At 46.7% G+C, this 15,960-nt stretch overlaps 1 protein-coding gene across 5 annotated transcripts in view; it reads left to right on the forward strand.

Annotated features, from left to right (window-relative positions):
• Window positions 1-15,960, forward strand: part of DYNC2H1 (dynein cytoplasmic 2 heavy chain 1) — a 256,749-nt gene that overhangs the window by 67,108 nt on the left and 173,681 nt on the right. For 4 of the 5 annotated variants that reach the window (XM_032358199.1, XM_032358201.1, XM_032358204.1 and 1 more), the window contains exons 45-52: window positions 675-819; window positions 2,448-2,550; window positions 2,946-3,113; window positions 6,133-6,263; window positions 7,518-7,766; window positions 8,276-8,384; window positions 11,024-11,137; window positions 12,605-12,747. In XM_032358199.1, the coding sequence (XP_032214090.1) occupies window positions 675-819; window positions 2,448-2,550; window positions 2,946-3,113; window positions 6,133-6,263; window positions 7,518-7,766; window positions 8,276-8,384; window positions 11,024-11,137; window positions 12,605-12,747 (1,162 nt within the window). The remainder of the gene's footprint in view (window positions 1-674; window positions 820-2,447; window positions 2,551-2,945; window positions 3,114-6,132; window positions 6,264-7,517; window positions 7,767-8,275; window positions 8,385-11,023; window positions 11,138-12,604; window positions 12,748-15,960) is intronic. The other variant, XM_032358203.1, reaches the window with a different exon arrangement.

Raw genomic sequence — 15,960 nt, forward strand, 5'->3', positions numbered from 1 at the left:
AAAATACTATCACATTTCATGAAGATAGATAATGTAACTAGGCACGAGGTAAGTCGGGTCAGGTGTGTGGGTGACAGTGTTAAGCCTGATGCGTGCATCCGTCTGCGTGCCCAGAATTGTTGCAAGGAGGTGCAGATTCTGTGGGCGTGGAGCTGCTCCTCTGTTCCGTTTTGCCTTACAAAATCCTGTTTGGATGCTTCCCTGCTAATCGCACTCATCTATTATATGTACTTTCAGAAAGGTTATAGCTCCCAGTTAGGCTGTATTGAAATCAATTTTGGCTTGAGAAAAACAGGTTGATTTCACCTGTTGTATTAGTTTTGCTTTTACCGTTCTGAGGCGGACTACTGCTTTATGGGTAGGTGTTACTTAAAATACTATTTCTTAAGCAAAATTTACCTTTTGGTCCTTTCTAAAAATTAGTGGTTTCCAAACAGTTATGTTTTTAAGTAGTTTCCCTGGAAACTTCTATTAGGACCCTCAGTGTTGAGAGAAGATAAAGAGCTGTCAGAATAGGGACCTGGAGCGTGGCTTTAGTCCCTCGATAGATTGGGGGCAGGGTGTGGGTATCCAGACCTCAGAGCAGCACAGCTGGAAAACTGCTGCAAATGAACACTAACAGAACAATCCGGAACATTGCTTTTTCAGCTGTTTTCTTATGTGCCCTTTTCCAGTTACCCAGAAAGGGAGCAACTGCAGACTATCTATGGAGCATATCTGGAGCCTGTTCTCCATAAAAATCTGAAGAGTCACTCTATTTGGGGCTCTTCCTCAAAAATCTATCTCTTAGCAGGATCTATGGTCCAAGTGTATGAACAGGTAAATACTTGCTCATTTATATTGTCGTTGTTGTGTCTCTTGGTTTCAGTCCCAGAGGACTGCCTTTAACGCTGACCTGCGCTGACACTTCACCTTTCTGCTCGTCTTGTCGGTTGGACTTTTCTGCCAGACAGTGAGCTCTCTGAGGCCAGAGGCCTGCTGAGCCACCCGGCACTGTGTCTACGGACACTTGGTGAAACGGGTTGAACGAGTCGTGCTGGGTGGTTATTCTGTTACTGGGTGGTTATTCTGTTACCTGCTAACATGCAGCGTATTCAGAATGTTACTCTGCTTCCAAAACTCGATCTTTCTCCTGACTTCTGTCAGTGTCTGTCTGTGAGACTTCAAACCAGAGCGTGGGCTTTGAGGTTTCTTTCTTTCTTGTGGCATGTGAGAAAATGCCTCAGGTTCCTTCCATGGGGAAGCAGGACGGGCTTGGCATCAGGTGGTAAGGGCACAGGAGACATTTACGCAGTAACTGCTTGTCTAGTGGTCACGCTGGGGATGCAGAGATGACCAAGTCTCTGCCTTCGGGAAGCTTACAGACCCGTCAGGAACCTGCTTCTGTAGACAAAGTCCGACTACAGCGGGATGAGCCGTAGATCGGTGACAACAGGCACGACTTAGCGGAGGAGGGAAAGCATGTGACTGCTGTGTGCTAGTTGTTACACGGATGTGGGATATGATCTGAGTTGGTTTGTTCTGAAAGACTGATTGCAAGATCGGTTTGAAAGATTGGCTTATTTATGAGAGGGCATGCGGCATGGCGGAGGGAGGGGTGGAGAAAGAGAGACTCTCCAGCCGACTCCACACTCAGCACAGAGCCTCGATCTCATGACCCTGAGATCACCGCCTGAGCCGAAATCAAGATTCAGGTGGGTGCTCAACCGATCGAGCCACCCAGGCACCCCAGTGTGGGGTCTGAGTTTTGAGAAATGAATAGACGTTCCCAGAGTGGCTGAGATGAAAAAGAGCTTCCTGGGTGAAGGGAGCAGCGCATTCAAGTTAGGGAAGTGTTTGCGGAGGATGCTTTTTGTCGTTGTGGAGTAGAAGTAGGGCAAGAGAATTAGAAAGCAGTGATTACTTTCTAAATTAATTCAGAAGTTAAGGGATCAAGGGCAGAATGAGAGCAGGGGTCCTGTCCGTGGAGAGGAAGGCGCAGGCTCTCACTGGTTCTGTATCCAGGAGGAGCACTCTGGTTTGTCAGCGACTCACAGACTTTGCGAGCACACGCTGCTCTGCGGCCCCGAGCCCTCGAAAGCGCGTCTTTCCCAGACCTGGGCGCCGTGGAATAGCGACGGCTGTTCAGGAAGCTTAGCTTCACCTTCCTTGAATTATTTTGCTCACCAGGGCTTTTTAACCTTTTATTTTTCTCTTAGACAATGTTTTGGCAGTTTGTTGTAGCCTATGAATGACTGCTCTTAGATCATGTTTTTGAATGGGTAAAATACAATGTCTGAGGTAGCTAAGGAAATCAGTTCTATGAAATAGTTTTCTTCTCACTAGTAGAACTTGGGCATTCCTGTGAGTCTGTGGTGACTGAAAAACTTAACACATTATGTATTTGGAAATGCGTTATATATGTTATGTATTTAGAGGGTAGACTGACAGTTTCTTTTCTTTTCCAGGTGCGGGCCAAATTTACAGTTGATGATTATAGTCACTATTTCTTTACTCCTTGCATCCTTACCCAGTGGGTTCTTGGCTTATTCAGATACGATTTAGAAGGAGGTAAGTTTTGCTTTCATGATTTCAAATTGCTTCTCTTTGGAATGCCACAGTGTATCTGTGCATGTGTGCGTGTGTTCTGGACTGTTTGCGATTGTCACTGTTAGAACTTGATTTGGGGAAAAATAAAATCGTTACTCAGGTTTAATATGCTTTTTGGAATTAATATTTTTATTGACTAAGTAGAGATAATAATGGTTAATATATTATTTAAAACAATTTGTCAACTTAATAACACGTGGAATTTTACCTTTTTTCCCTTTTCTTGTATTTATCTGATGCCAACCTGACGGTATGCAGATTTTTATTCTCTATTTCTTTCTAGTATTATGTTGAAATAGATCATCTACAAGTCATTTGAATTCTATTACAACTAAAGAAAATGTTGTCTTTTTAAGGATCTTCAAATCATCCACTAGATTATGTATTAGAAATCGTGGCTTATGAAGCACGGCGCTTATTTCGTGACAAAATTGTTGGTGCGAAGGAACTTCATTTATTTGACAGCATTTTAACATCGGTATTTCAAGGAGATTGGGGCTCAGACGTGCTAGACAATATGGCAGGTAATACAGTACGGAGTTGATGTAGTGCGTGAGTGCTATGAGAGCTGTAAACTTATTTTTCTTGGTAATAGCAAGAAAAAGATTTCGAGTTTCTGTGCAAATGAAAGGTTTGGGTAATTCAATATTTTATTGCAAGGGGCTGCTTTTTCCTTTTCGCTAGATTTCTAAGTAAATACAAATAAAATAGAGTGACAATAATTGTTTTCTTGGATTCAGGCCATAGTGTTTTATATGTACAGTTCAAAATTGTGCTTCCTGAGAGATTTTTACTAATAAAGATTTTATTTAAAGCTGTATGTAGATGAACCTTAAAGATCGTTGGGAAAAACCCGTATGTGACTGTGATTAACTTCTGCTTGAGAGTAAGCTGCGTCGTCAGCGCGGAACTCCTAATGAGCTCTCGGCTCTGGCTTGGGCGTTGGCTGCCCGAGTAGAGGACAAGCGCTGCCCGCAGCTTTGTCCCTTCGCCGCAGGAGGACTTTCTGCAAAGCTGGCCTTCGTGAGCACTCCCGGAGGGCCTGCTGTGTGTGCGCTGCGAGCGGCTCTCGGCTGCAGGGCCCTAATTGCTTAGGCCCAAGGGGATTTTGAAGATGAGGAGGATGTTGAGGTGCAGAGAGGGATTTTCCAGGCTCGAGTTTCGGACCCGGGAAGTGCACTGCGGTGGCTGAGGCTGGACAGCAGGTGGGAGCGCCCTGCTTGCGCCTCTGGCTCCGAGTCACTGGTTCTGAGGGCGAGCGGCCTTGCCGGGGTGGCCTGTGGCTCTCTCTGGGTACCGCAGGTGGGTTTGGTTTCTTCAGTGACATCGGCTTGCTCAGACTGACACTTGCCTGAACGGTGTCTCTTCCTGCACGGACGTCGGTGGTCCACTTTGAGTCCGTGTCTGTACGAAGAGTGAGGCCTCGGCACTTTCTTTGCTGATAGATGTCCGCTTGCGCCGGGGCCATTTATTGGAAAGGGAACTTCTCTTCCTTGAGCTGCTTTGCACTTTGTCAGAGTAGTTGTGTGAACATACTTCTCGGGCTCGATTCTGTTGTGTCACTTACGTGTCTGCCTCCCATCCGTACCGCTGGTTTTCATTACGTTACCTGCAGGAGTCTCGAATTTGGGAAGACTGATTTCTCCTGCTGTCTTCTTCTTTTTTGCAGTTTGTTTTAGCTATTTACATCCCTTTGCCTTCCTATGTATTTTAGAAGAATCTTCTGTATAAATAATGTTGCTAAGCTTAGGACAGGAAGTGCCATAATTCGATGTTGCTTTGGGGAGAAGCGGCAGGATCCGTGTGCTGAGTCTTCCAGTCTCGGAGCATGATCTGTCTGTCCATTGATTCACATATTCTTTGCTTTCTTTTGTCCGTGTTGTGTAGTTCTCAGCATATAGGTCCTGTACATAGTTTGTTAGATGAACAACTAAGATACACCATCTTCTGAGTGATACAGGGAGTGTCTTGAGGGATGACAGTACTGCGTGAAGGAGAGGGGCAGGGCATTCCCGTGAAGGGGAGAAGAGTGTGCACAGCCTCCGAGGCTCCAGGGAGCTGGAGTGTGGAGCGGAGTGCAGCAGCAGACAGGAGACCCAAGCAGTCAGGGGGTCGGGTTGCAGGGGCCTCGGTGGGGGCTTGGCTGTTTTTCTGTGGCATTGGGAAGCACTGCGTGATTCTGTCGTGTGTGCCTCGGGAGTGCTAGTAAGGATGCCACTGGAGGGGCAGAGATGGGTCGCAGAGACCCGCGCTGGGAGGCTGGGAGGCTCCTGTGGTCGTTCAGGGGACACCTGATGACCTGTGAAGATGGTGAGCAGCTGTCGCCAGCTTTCAGTGTTTGCAGGCTTCTTGAGTGTCTTTCGGGGGATCTGCGTATCTGCTCCGTGAACACAGCAGTCATGTCTGTCTGACTGCTCGTCTCTAACAGGAAGTGCGGGGCTTAAACACGGGGTGTTCAATGGATGAATGTTACGTGTTCATCATATGTCTGTTAAGCAGCCGCAAGTATGGGACCAGACTAGAGCTTAGGAGATTTGTCAATAGGTGAATAGGTTTTGGCACAGAAGTAGTTGATGATTTAACCCACAGAATAAGGTTAGCTAGTTCATGGGGAGTGTTTAGGAGTAAAGAAAAATGGACTGAGTTTTGATCCCGGGGCAGATAAGAGTAGAAGGGGTAGGCAGAAACTGAGGACTGGTGCTGTGGCTTGTTGAGTATGGTCCTGCAGCTCTGAGAAAGAAGACTTCCCAAGCACAGCAGGTCATGATGGAGGCAGCGCCTCCGACGGGGATTTGCACTTGGTGATTATGGCAGCGTTGTTCCCAAGCAGGAGTTGGACTAGAGAGGTTTCTGCAGAGAAGAGAGCATGTAGGAGGAGCGGTGGCGAGGGAAAGAAGACGTGCTGGAGCTGGGGTCTGGGTCACTCCAGCTGCCTCTGAGCGGGGCGTGTGAGGAGGAGGAAGCCTCACCGAGAGGCCTCCCGAACGGACCGGAGGGAAAGGTTCTGTGGGGCAGTCAGCAGATTTCCCTCGTGTGCTCACAGGCTGCTGCTGGAGACAAACTTAAGGGGAAGTGGTGGGGTTTTTGTTTTCTAATTAAAATTCATTTAATTTTTCCTTTATTTTAGAATTAAGGCTCTTGATGGTATTTATCAATCTGTGTTCTTTCTCAACGAGAGCTTTACGTTCGTTTCAACTGCCCATTTCGTATGGAGGTTGTGGAGAAGGGGTGAGAAGTAGGGAGAAAGAGCAAAAAGAAGAGGCGTGGGGAGCATTAGGAGGAGGACACTTCATCTGGGGAGAGGTCGTGGGGGTCAGGGCTGGAGCAGGGACACAGCCATTCCTGGTCAGGGACAATTTGACATCCTTTGTGTCTTAGCTGACTTGACTATCTCTCCAGGCACTGTGGAGTAACTTACTTCCACTTTTTGGGGATGATCTTGGACAGATTAACTGAAAAATAAAATTTAGTGAGCAATGTATTTCCTGGTGCTGCCATTACAGGTAACACATACAAAACCAAAACCACTTTTTGTTTCTGCAGACAGTTTCTATGTTACATGGGGAGCGCGACACAACTCCGGAACAAGAGCGGCCCCAGGACAGCCACTGCCTCCTCATGGGAAACCCCTTGGAAAACTGAATTCTGCAGACCTCAAGGATGTTATTAGAAAGGTATAATCTGGGGCGCTTGGGTGGCTCAGGGGGTGAAGCGTCTGCCTTCGGCTCAGGGTCCTGAGATTGAGTCCTGCGTTGGGCTCTTTGTCAGTGGGGGGCCTGCTTCTTCTCCTTCCTCCCCCCCCATTAGCATGATCCCATGTGTGTGTGCACGGTCTCTTTCTCTCTCTCTCAGATAAGTAAATAAATAAATCTTAAAAGAGAAAGTTATAATCTGAATCACAAGGTTGAATTGGCATTTAGTTATCATTCTAGTCATTTAAGAAATATTTATTATAAGGTTTTCGAGGCAGACAAAGATTAGCCACCAGACCAAGCCGGTTCTTGTAGAATACAGTCAGCTGCGGCAGATCTAACTGAATGCCCGCATAGACCTGGATGTGGGTAAGATGGCCAAGGTACCTGTTAGCAGAATGTGTCTGATGTTGGAATAACTGATGAGGTTTAAAAGTAATTGTAAAATCATCCTAGAGCAATGGTGTCCAAGTTCAGCGGGCATTAGAATCACTTGGAGAACCAGGAACTACCCTGCCCCTTGGGTCCCAACCTGAGGAAGTCTCATTGCACATTTCTCATGGGCCCTCAGGTGATGCTGATGCTGCTGGTCACTGAAACTGAGAGGCATTGCCCTAGAGACGTGTTCTGTTCTTTGTTTTTTGTGAAATTATAATAAAGAAGGAGAAACACTTATATATGATGATTTAAAATTAGTATTTGCTTTGGAAGTGAGTGTGGATTTTATATCCAGAGAAGTTCGTACTATGCGTAGGGTGGATATTGCAAAGTTTGGGGACGTTAGGAGTTGCTAAGTATGTGAAGTCTGGTGTCCTTCAGATACCGGGGGCAGCCCGCATGTGCGTTTGGAGTCATTCCACTGTGGCGCAAACCAAGGAGAGTCCCAAGATTAGTTCTCGTGATCTGAGCAGGCTGGTCTGATCCGAGGCCACTAAGACAGCTGGAGAGTTCTTGAAGGTTTTGTAACTAATCTGCTGTATCTCACTACGTTTAACTCATTGTGTCAGTGATGCCAGCAGATGTCTGATCACTGTGAGCTCCTGAATGTTTTTGGCATCGCAAGATTTTTCATAGAAGAGGTGGATGCCTGGGGAGGCTGTGGTGCCTGAGAGGACACCCCATCACTGAACCCCTTTTCCAGAGCGCATCAAAAGTATAACCTAACTCTAGATCACATTTTGTTATGTGTCGGGGCATATACTAATGATAAAATGTTCTTTGTGATTGTTTTAAAAGGGCCTGATCCATTATGGACGAGATAACCAGAGTTTAGATATTTTACTTTTCCAAGAAGTGCTGGAGTATATGTCTCGGATCGACCGAGTGCTGAGCTTCCCCGGGGGCTCCCTCCTCCTGGCTGGACGCAGTGGCGTCGGCCGGCGGACCATCACTTCCCTGGTCAGTCATATGCACGGAGCTGTGCTGTTCTCTCCGAAGATTTCCAGAGGGTATGCACTGAAGCAGTTCAAAAATGATCTCAAACACGTGAGTGCCTCAAATCCTTTACTGTATTTGGTTTTAAATCATAATGACTTGTTACTCCAAAAGCCCTCAGAGACCATTATGTCTTTAATAATTCAACATAGTCTTTAATTTCAATGATTATTTTCCCTGTGGTTATTAGAAAACTGTATTTTTATGTACAGATAGGAAAAGGATTCTTTTTAGGAATCCTGGCTCTCAGGCATGCTGGCTTATGAGAGGCTTGGAGGACGTGGAAGATAATAGGACAGAGTTTATATGGGACACAGGGGGTGTATTTAAACACGATCATCTGTCCTAGCTGTGAAATCGTATTAATGTTTCCCCACGCGTTTGTTCCTGGACTTGATTTACTTGCTGCACTCCACGGCTGAAGTGTGATTTTCATGTTGATGATGAAAGGAAGAGAGAGGGGAAGGGACCAGAAAGATGTTCTTTGCGTCAAGAACGGTGGTTTTAGAGTGGGCTGCGCACGTGACCCCGGTGTGAGGACGGCTCTTGTCACTGTGCAGGTGCTGCACCTGGCGGGGATCGACGCCCAGCAGGTGGTCCTCCTGCTTGAGGACCACCAGTTCGTCCACCCCGCCTTTCTGGAGATGATCAATAGCCTTCTGTCTTCAGGCAAGTACACGATTTCTCTTCCAAGGAAAGAGAAGTAATAATGTGAAAATTATTCAGGTCATGTAGCCTTGTGTAAAATTGTGTTTCTGAGCACATGTGGTAGGGGTTTTACTAAGGGGATGTGGGGTGAAACGTGTTTGCAGCTGGAGAATTGAGAAGGCCCATTTTTATGAAACCAGGAAATTGAATAACTTCATGAACATGATTGTTATTATTATATTTAAAAGATTTTCTTTACTTATTTGAGAGGGAGATAGAGAGCACAGGCAGGGGAGCAGCAGAGGGAGAGGGATGTGGGACTCGATCCCAGTACCTGGGATCATGACCTGACCTGAGCCATAGACAGACCGAGCCACCCAGGTGCCACCAAAAATGATCATTAATGTTGGTGAATGTCTGAAGAACTGGCCCTCTCCCAAATTTTTGGTGGGACCATTATCTGTTACAGTGTTTTGGGAAACTTATCAGGCAGTGTAGTTTAAAAACAATGTACCGTACCCTTTAATATAGCAGCTCTATTATGTGTAGAAATTTCACCTACAGAAATGGTAGATTTAGTATGCAGGGAAATATATAGGATAATTTATAATAAAAATGTGATAGGACCTCGCTGTCCATTGTTAGTGGAATGGTTGAATAGTGGCCTGAATGTGGACATGTAAGTGCAGAGAGATTCTCACATCTGGGGCGTCTGTTTCCCAGATCACAGTCTGCTCTTGTCGTCTCAAGTCACCTGTGTTCGTGGTTTCCTGGAGAGGAGACCTGCGATTTCCTGTATGTCTTCCCTCTATGAAGAACTTATGACATTTATTCAAAAGTCGTTAGGAGTCGTCACTGTTCAAATTGGTTGGAGGTAGCTTAGTTTCAAACTTGGACCAGGATTGTTTTGTTATTTAAGTGCAACATAAACCTTGTTAAAAGCTAGTTTCCATGATGTGTGTGTTGGACCCAGTTTTTGGTTAATGCTTGTTTTGTGTCATGTAAGGTAGGCTCTGAAAGGAAATGGTCTTCTCTTCAGGATGTCACAGCTCTGGTTGAAGAACACGTGTAGCTTAGGGCACGCGGCGTCCGCACTTGGGTGCGCACGTGACTGCTGGCCGGGCTCTATTGAGCAGCCGGAGGGCCAGTCTCTGGCCCGAGGTCTGCAGAGGCCTGGTCACAGTGAGGCTATGTGGGCTCGGGAGCTGCTCACAGGACTGCCTCTGTGCATGTGTGTGTGTCTGTGTGTGTCCCTGCGTAGCCTTCAGTCATCACTAGGTGGAGGCCTGGTCCTTAGGGCTGAAACTGTCCTGGCAGAGAGACAGATTTTTGTTTTGTTTTGTTTGTGAAAGCAAACATCCATATAAGCATCGATACACTAGTTGTTTTTGTTTTAAGATAAACTGGTCTTTATTATTAAGTTTTAATGATAAAAATCAAATTTTAGCAACATTTGTAGAAAAAAAACTATTTGAAAAATACTTTCAGGGAAAATAGGCCTTTGTCTCTTTTTTCTATTTTTTTTCTATTTCAAAGTCTTATTTGCCAGAGTGGATCATATGTACGTAGAGCTAGGTTTCATTGCTAAAATTAAGGCATCGGAAGTGTTTTGTTAGGGCTGAAAGTGAGAGAAAGACAGAACAGGTTTGTGTGTGCGCGTGTTTGGGCGTGGATGAGCTTGGTGGACGGGGCACGGCTGGCAGCTGAGTTGGGCCTGGGCGATGCTGGGGGTGAGGCAGGGACAGGCCCTGCGTGAATGCAGGGATGTGTAGCAAAAGGGTTTTCACTTAATTTACTCTTTCTTGCAAACTTGAAATATATTTCCTTAATAATTGTTTATTAGACACCTGTTATGTGCCAGGCCCAGTTCTGAATACTGGACTCACAGTGGTGAGTAAGACATAGTTCAGTCCCCCAACAACACTTGTGGTCGTAATCCAGTGTGATTTGCCTTTCGTCATTCTCTTGCCTTGTAGCAGGCCCTGGGCTAGTTTTGGTTTCTAGTACGGGTTCATTCATTCATTCATCCATCCATCTAATAAATATTTATTTGTTTCTCTGGAATACTTTGCTGAGGATGTTCTGAGGTTAATATTGAATGTGACTAAGTATTTGTCCTTTGGAAACTCAGAATCTAATGTGGGAGGAAAGGAAAACACTTCTCCATGATTATGTGACATGATACATGCTGAACAGTAACATGTTTAGAGGTGGGAGAGAGAGAGAGTGCTCACCCCAGCATCCAGGAAGTCGGCACAGCAGTGTCTCCTAGGACACACAGTAACTTGAGGCGGAAGGTAAAGGCCAGAGGAAGACTGTGCGTATAAATTCCGGGAAGAGGAGTATTTCATTATCTTTATAGGACACAGAGAAGCTCACTGAGGCTCAGGTACAAGGTCTCGTCTGGGAGGAGTGGAGAAGAACCGGACAGCTAGGTGGCCCACTGCCTTGGACGGCTGTACAGGGGTTTGAGTTTTAGCACGTGAAGACAACAGAGGAAGATTTGTGAGTAATCGAGAGGCGATAGGGTTGTGTATTTTTGAAACAGCCCGAATAAGGGCAGATGGATAGCAAAGTAGAAGAAGTGTTGTGAATGTGTTTGAATGTGCTTGAACTGGGATAACACAGCTAAAATTCACGAGAAGTGCCGTGTTCCGTAGGTGAAGTTCCTGGACTCTATACCCTGGAAGAATTAGAGCCTTTGCTGTTGCCTCTCAAAGATGAGGCTTCGCAGGATGGCTTTTTCGGGCCAGTCTTCAATTACTTCACATATAGTAAGTGACTACTGAATTCATCAATTTAGACTCTGGCTCATGTGCAATAAATAACATTTAGTTTACCATATTTTCTGATTCGGTTGCAAAGGTATCTTAAATCTTGGGTCTGTTTGGTAATTTACACTTTTTTTTTTTAATATGGTACTTTTAGAAAAGCTAATCTTTAGTAAAAGCGTGTCAGCAAAATTTTAGCAAAAGGGAAAGGTGAAAGTGTTTCAGTCTTCCTTGGAACATTTACTTCAGTGATTCTATTTCTCTGTGGTAAAGCCAGTGTTTAGAACCTCCTTTCTTAGAAAATTACTGAACTGTTTACATTTTGCCAGACTCTCTAGTTTTCTCTAGCTTACCAACTTTCTCTGAGCCCTGAAAGCAGTTTTTTTTTTTTTTAAAAGATTTTATTTATTTATTTGACAGACAGAGATCACAAGTAGGCAGAGAGGCAGGCAGAGAGAGAGGAAGGGAAGCAGGCTCCCTGCTGAACAGAGAGCCCGACGCGGGGCTCGATCCCAGGACCCTGAGATCATGACCTGAGCCGAAGGCAGAGGCTTAACCCACTGAGCCACCCAGGTGCTTCCCGAAAGCAGTTTTATGTGCTGTGTGTGTAGCCCCATTGAAGACGTGGGGGTAAGGCACTGCTATGCTTAGCTCCACTCTGTCCCCGAAAGGACGTTTCTTATTGAAGCAGAGAAGCTGGATGAAGAGCTACCGCCCTTCCCTCTCCTTCAAGTTCACAAGGAAACGCTACCGCAGTTCTGAGACACAGGTCATCCCGGTGCTTTTTGACCCAGTTTCAGAACAAAGAAAATGAAGCAGAGTTTCCAAATTCCTTTTCATGAAGGGAAAATAGCATTGATCTTGAAACAGGAAAAATAATTTCTCCTGAAAGAAAATTGGAGATCAGTTTGCTTTGAATATTTGAATATGAAACTGATTTTGAATATCAGTTGCTTTGAATATTGAAGCCAAAATCCTTAAAAGAAACATTGTAAGGTAGAATCCAGTATCACCTTTGAAAAGTAACATATGAAGCAGCAATGTGGTACACACACTTGCCTTCTTCAGGAGTTCCTTCTGGATCTGTTCTCTTAGCATGCATACACACATACACACACAGATGTTTTTTAACAAAAACAAAAATCGTAACTGTAATACTGCTTAATGGCTCCTCTCATTTCATTTTAGAAAATTTTAAACTCATAAAAGCAGACCAGTTATTATTGTTTTTTTTTTTTTTAAGATTTTATTTATTTATTTGACAGAGAGAAATCACAAGTAGATGGAGAGGCAGGCAGAGAGAGAGAGAGAGAGGGAAGCAGGCTCCCTGCTGAGCAGAGAGCCCGATGCGGGACTCGATCCCAGGACCCTGAGATCATGACCCGAGCCGAAGGCAGTGGCTTAATCCACTGATCCACCCAGGCGCCCTTATTCTTGTTTTAATGCCCATAATAATCTTATTTTTTTTAGGAATTCAGCAAAATTTGCATATAGTCTTGATAATGGATTCTACAAATTTAAATTTCATCATCAACTGTGAGAGTAACCCAGCTTTGCATAAGAAATGCCAGGTCTTGTGGATGGAGGGTTGGTCAGACAGCAGCATGAGGAAAGTAAGTTTAACCTCTAAGCATGGAAATGCAAACCAGCATATTTTCTTTTTAAAGTTACAGATTTTCCTGACTTTGCTTTGGTGTTTGTTATATTAGGTAATTGTGGCGCTGAACATACATGTTTGAAAACCCCTCTTTTTCCTTTGTGCTCTTGTGTGATGTGGTTGAGGGTTGGACTTCATGTTGAAGAGTATGTTCTTAAGGACAACGGAGGTACTTACTGTACTTGAAAAATGTTATCCTTTCATTAGCTAGCCTATGCTGAAAACATAGCAGCAGTAATTTAAGCCATTTTTTTAAATTAAAAAATCAAATCTTTAAAACAAAAACTATCATTACGGTGCTAAGTTTTGGGAGAGGGATGTGTTTGAAGTGTGAACCCTTTGTGCCATCCTAACTAGAAGCCTTTGCCATAGCTTTGTTTGAGAAATTATACTTGTCAGCTTTGTCTCTTTGAATAATATTTATGTTCTCCATCATTCATTTCTTCATTCTTGTGTTGTAGGGGTACAAACTGCGGCCTATCATGAGTCAGAGGAGGAGTGTAATTTGGGATAAGAGACAAGGTTTTACAGATGAGATGATATTTAGTTAGATTGCAGCAGTTAGATAAAGGATAGGAAAAGGACACAAATGAGCTCACACAAACGAGCAGCTTCCTTAAGAAGTAATTATCGGGTCTCTAAGGTGTGTCCCTGTTCTCTGTGTTGGGGTCATAGGAGAGAAAATGCGGGCGGAAGTCCTGCCTCAGGGAGTTGACATGGTTTGGGGGGATCGATGAGAGGACAACCTGCCTGGTGATTCGGGGGGTCAGCGGAAGCCCATTCATCGGTTAGCGAGTGGTTCGGAGGAAGAGGAGTTGGAGACGAGGTCAGGGAAGGACGAGGTCAGCAGTCGGGATGGGGCTTGGGAGCCATTCTCAGGACTTCAGCTTTCCCTGGAAACCGGGAAGGGAGCCTTTGGAGGTTTTGACACATCGTTCTCATGTCTTAATGGGATGACTCTGGCTTCTAGGTTGCAAATAGACTCTCGAAGGCCGGGGTCGCATTAGTGACAAAGCTGCTGCAGTAATGCAGCAAGGGCGAGGGATGGCGTGCATTAGGGACGGAGTGGGAGAGGCTGTTAGAAGGGGTAAGATTCGGAAGACGTTTTCCTGTAGAGACAACCAAAGCTGCTGCCAGACGGCACTAAGGTGTAAAAGGAGGGGAGGACCCTAGGGTACTGCCGAGGATGCTGGCTTCAGTCCCGAAGGATGGAGTGACTGAGCGTGGAGAACGGGGGACTGAGAAGAGCATTTTGATGGGAGGACATGAGGCTCCCAGGTGTAGACGCGTTCGTTATGCGATGTCGGACCTCCCAGCTGCAGGGCGGAGAAGGCGTCCGGATGCAGCAGTCCGAGTGCAGGGGAAGGAAAGCTCAGGCGTCCGGGATAAAAAAGTGGGAATTGTCAGCGTAGAGGTGGTATTTTCTGTTATGAGAATGAATGATAGCCCCAAGGAATGAGCGTTGGCTGCAGGGTGCAGAGAGCCCCGGACTGCGGTCTGGACTGGGCTCTTCAACACGCTGAGGTTGATGCGGGAAGGTGCAACAGCAAGGGCTACGGAGAAGGGGCTGCTGCGGGGAAGCAGGAGGGAGAGCGGAGGAGCGGGAAGGCGAGCACACGCTGCATTTCGGGGGGCACACGCAAACACAGGGGGCCTGGGAGCTGTCGCCTGTCGCTGCACGGAGGAGAGTGGGAGGCTGACGAAGCAGCTTCAGTTAGGAGCTGCCGCCTTGGGGTGGTTTCAGAAACAACGAGAAGGGCCTGGAGAGAGCGAGTGTGGTCCCCTCTCGGGAGGCGTTTTGTTGTTAAGTGGAAGAGAGAAATGGGTCAGTAGGAAAGGAGTGGGTGAAAATAATAGCTTGCTTTTTTAAGCTTCTGAGATGAGACAGACTGTTGCATGTTTTGTGCTGCTGGGAATGCTCACAAGGAGGCAGAAGTTTATGGAAGGCAGAAGCGTTGTGGAGCCATGTCCCTGCGGAGCGGACAGCGTGCGGGTCTAGAGCACACGTGAGAGGACCGGGCACGGGCCTTTGCAGTGAAGAAGGCAGAGTCCGGGGCCCGGCTCCAGCAGGGGTGCCATCGGGAAGAGTTGGACAGTCTTTTGGTTGTTTCTCTTTTCTCAGTGAAAGGAAGGTGAGGAGCTGAGAGAAAAGCCCAGGGAAGAGCTGGTAGCGTCCTGAAGGGAGGAAGGAAGGCCTGCAGGGCAGTCTGCACGAGCGACAGCGGGAGGCTGCGGAGAAGGGGGCGCGAGGGCCGGGTGGTCCAAGGGTTGGCCCAGGCCAACCACCAGGCCAGTTAGCGTAGCGTGTGTGTCCCTGAGTCACCTGCACGCTCACCAGTGCAGGCCTGCCGTGGGCACTCGCTTGCCCTTGGCCCGCACTGGGGTCTGTTACTCGAGTGTGACCCCACGTGCGAGGGCCAGGGACTTGCGAGCTCTGATAGGAAGATGGTGAATGACAGCGTGGTGACGCTCAGGCTCCTAGAACGCGGGTCTCGCTGGAGCCTGAGGGTTATTGACCTCACGAAGGGGGCGGGCTGGGCCCACCGGGATACTTGCCAGTGAGACGGCGGAATGTGTCCAGGGGTTGTTAGTGACACGGTCTCAGGGTCCGAGCCTTTGGGGTGGGGCGGGATTGGCCGAGGAGAAGGTGGTGGGGAAGCTGACAGGAGGGAGGAGTTGAAGAAACGGAGAGGCGAGGCTGTGAATGGGTTACTGGAGCTCATGCGCCATTCTTACCTCTGAGGGGACATGGAGGTAGAGGCCAGCGTGGGCCAGTCCAGCCAGGAATGCTTTGCAGACAGGGGCGTTGTTTAGGGGTAGACCATGGTCTTGTCACCCAGCGTCACTGATGGGACTGTACGTAAGGACACATGGACTGATACGTGAAGTTGTACGTGTGTAACGTGCGCAGTGGGACATGTTGGTGTGCGCATGTCTTGTGAGACGCTTACACGGCCCGGCCGGTTGACAGAAGGACAGACTAGTTTAACCGCCTGAGCCACCCAGGCGCCCCAGGACAGACTAGTTTAAAGAAAGCAAGTTTCCTATGAAAAAATTTCTGTTGATTTGAAAGGATAAATATAAAGTATTCTCCCAGAGGCTCAAGGTTTTTGGCAAAATCAGTGAAGATGTTTGAGGAAAAAGCTGTACTCTCTGGTCGTGAACCATG

This window comes from Mustela erminea, chromosome 9 (genome assembly GCF_009829155.1).
Source record: "Mustela erminea isolate mMusErm1 chromosome 9, mMusErm1.Pri, whole genome shotgun sequence".
Taxonomy (NCBI): domain Eukaryota; kingdom Metazoa; phylum Chordata; class Mammalia; order Carnivora; family Mustelidae; genus Mustela; species Mustela erminea.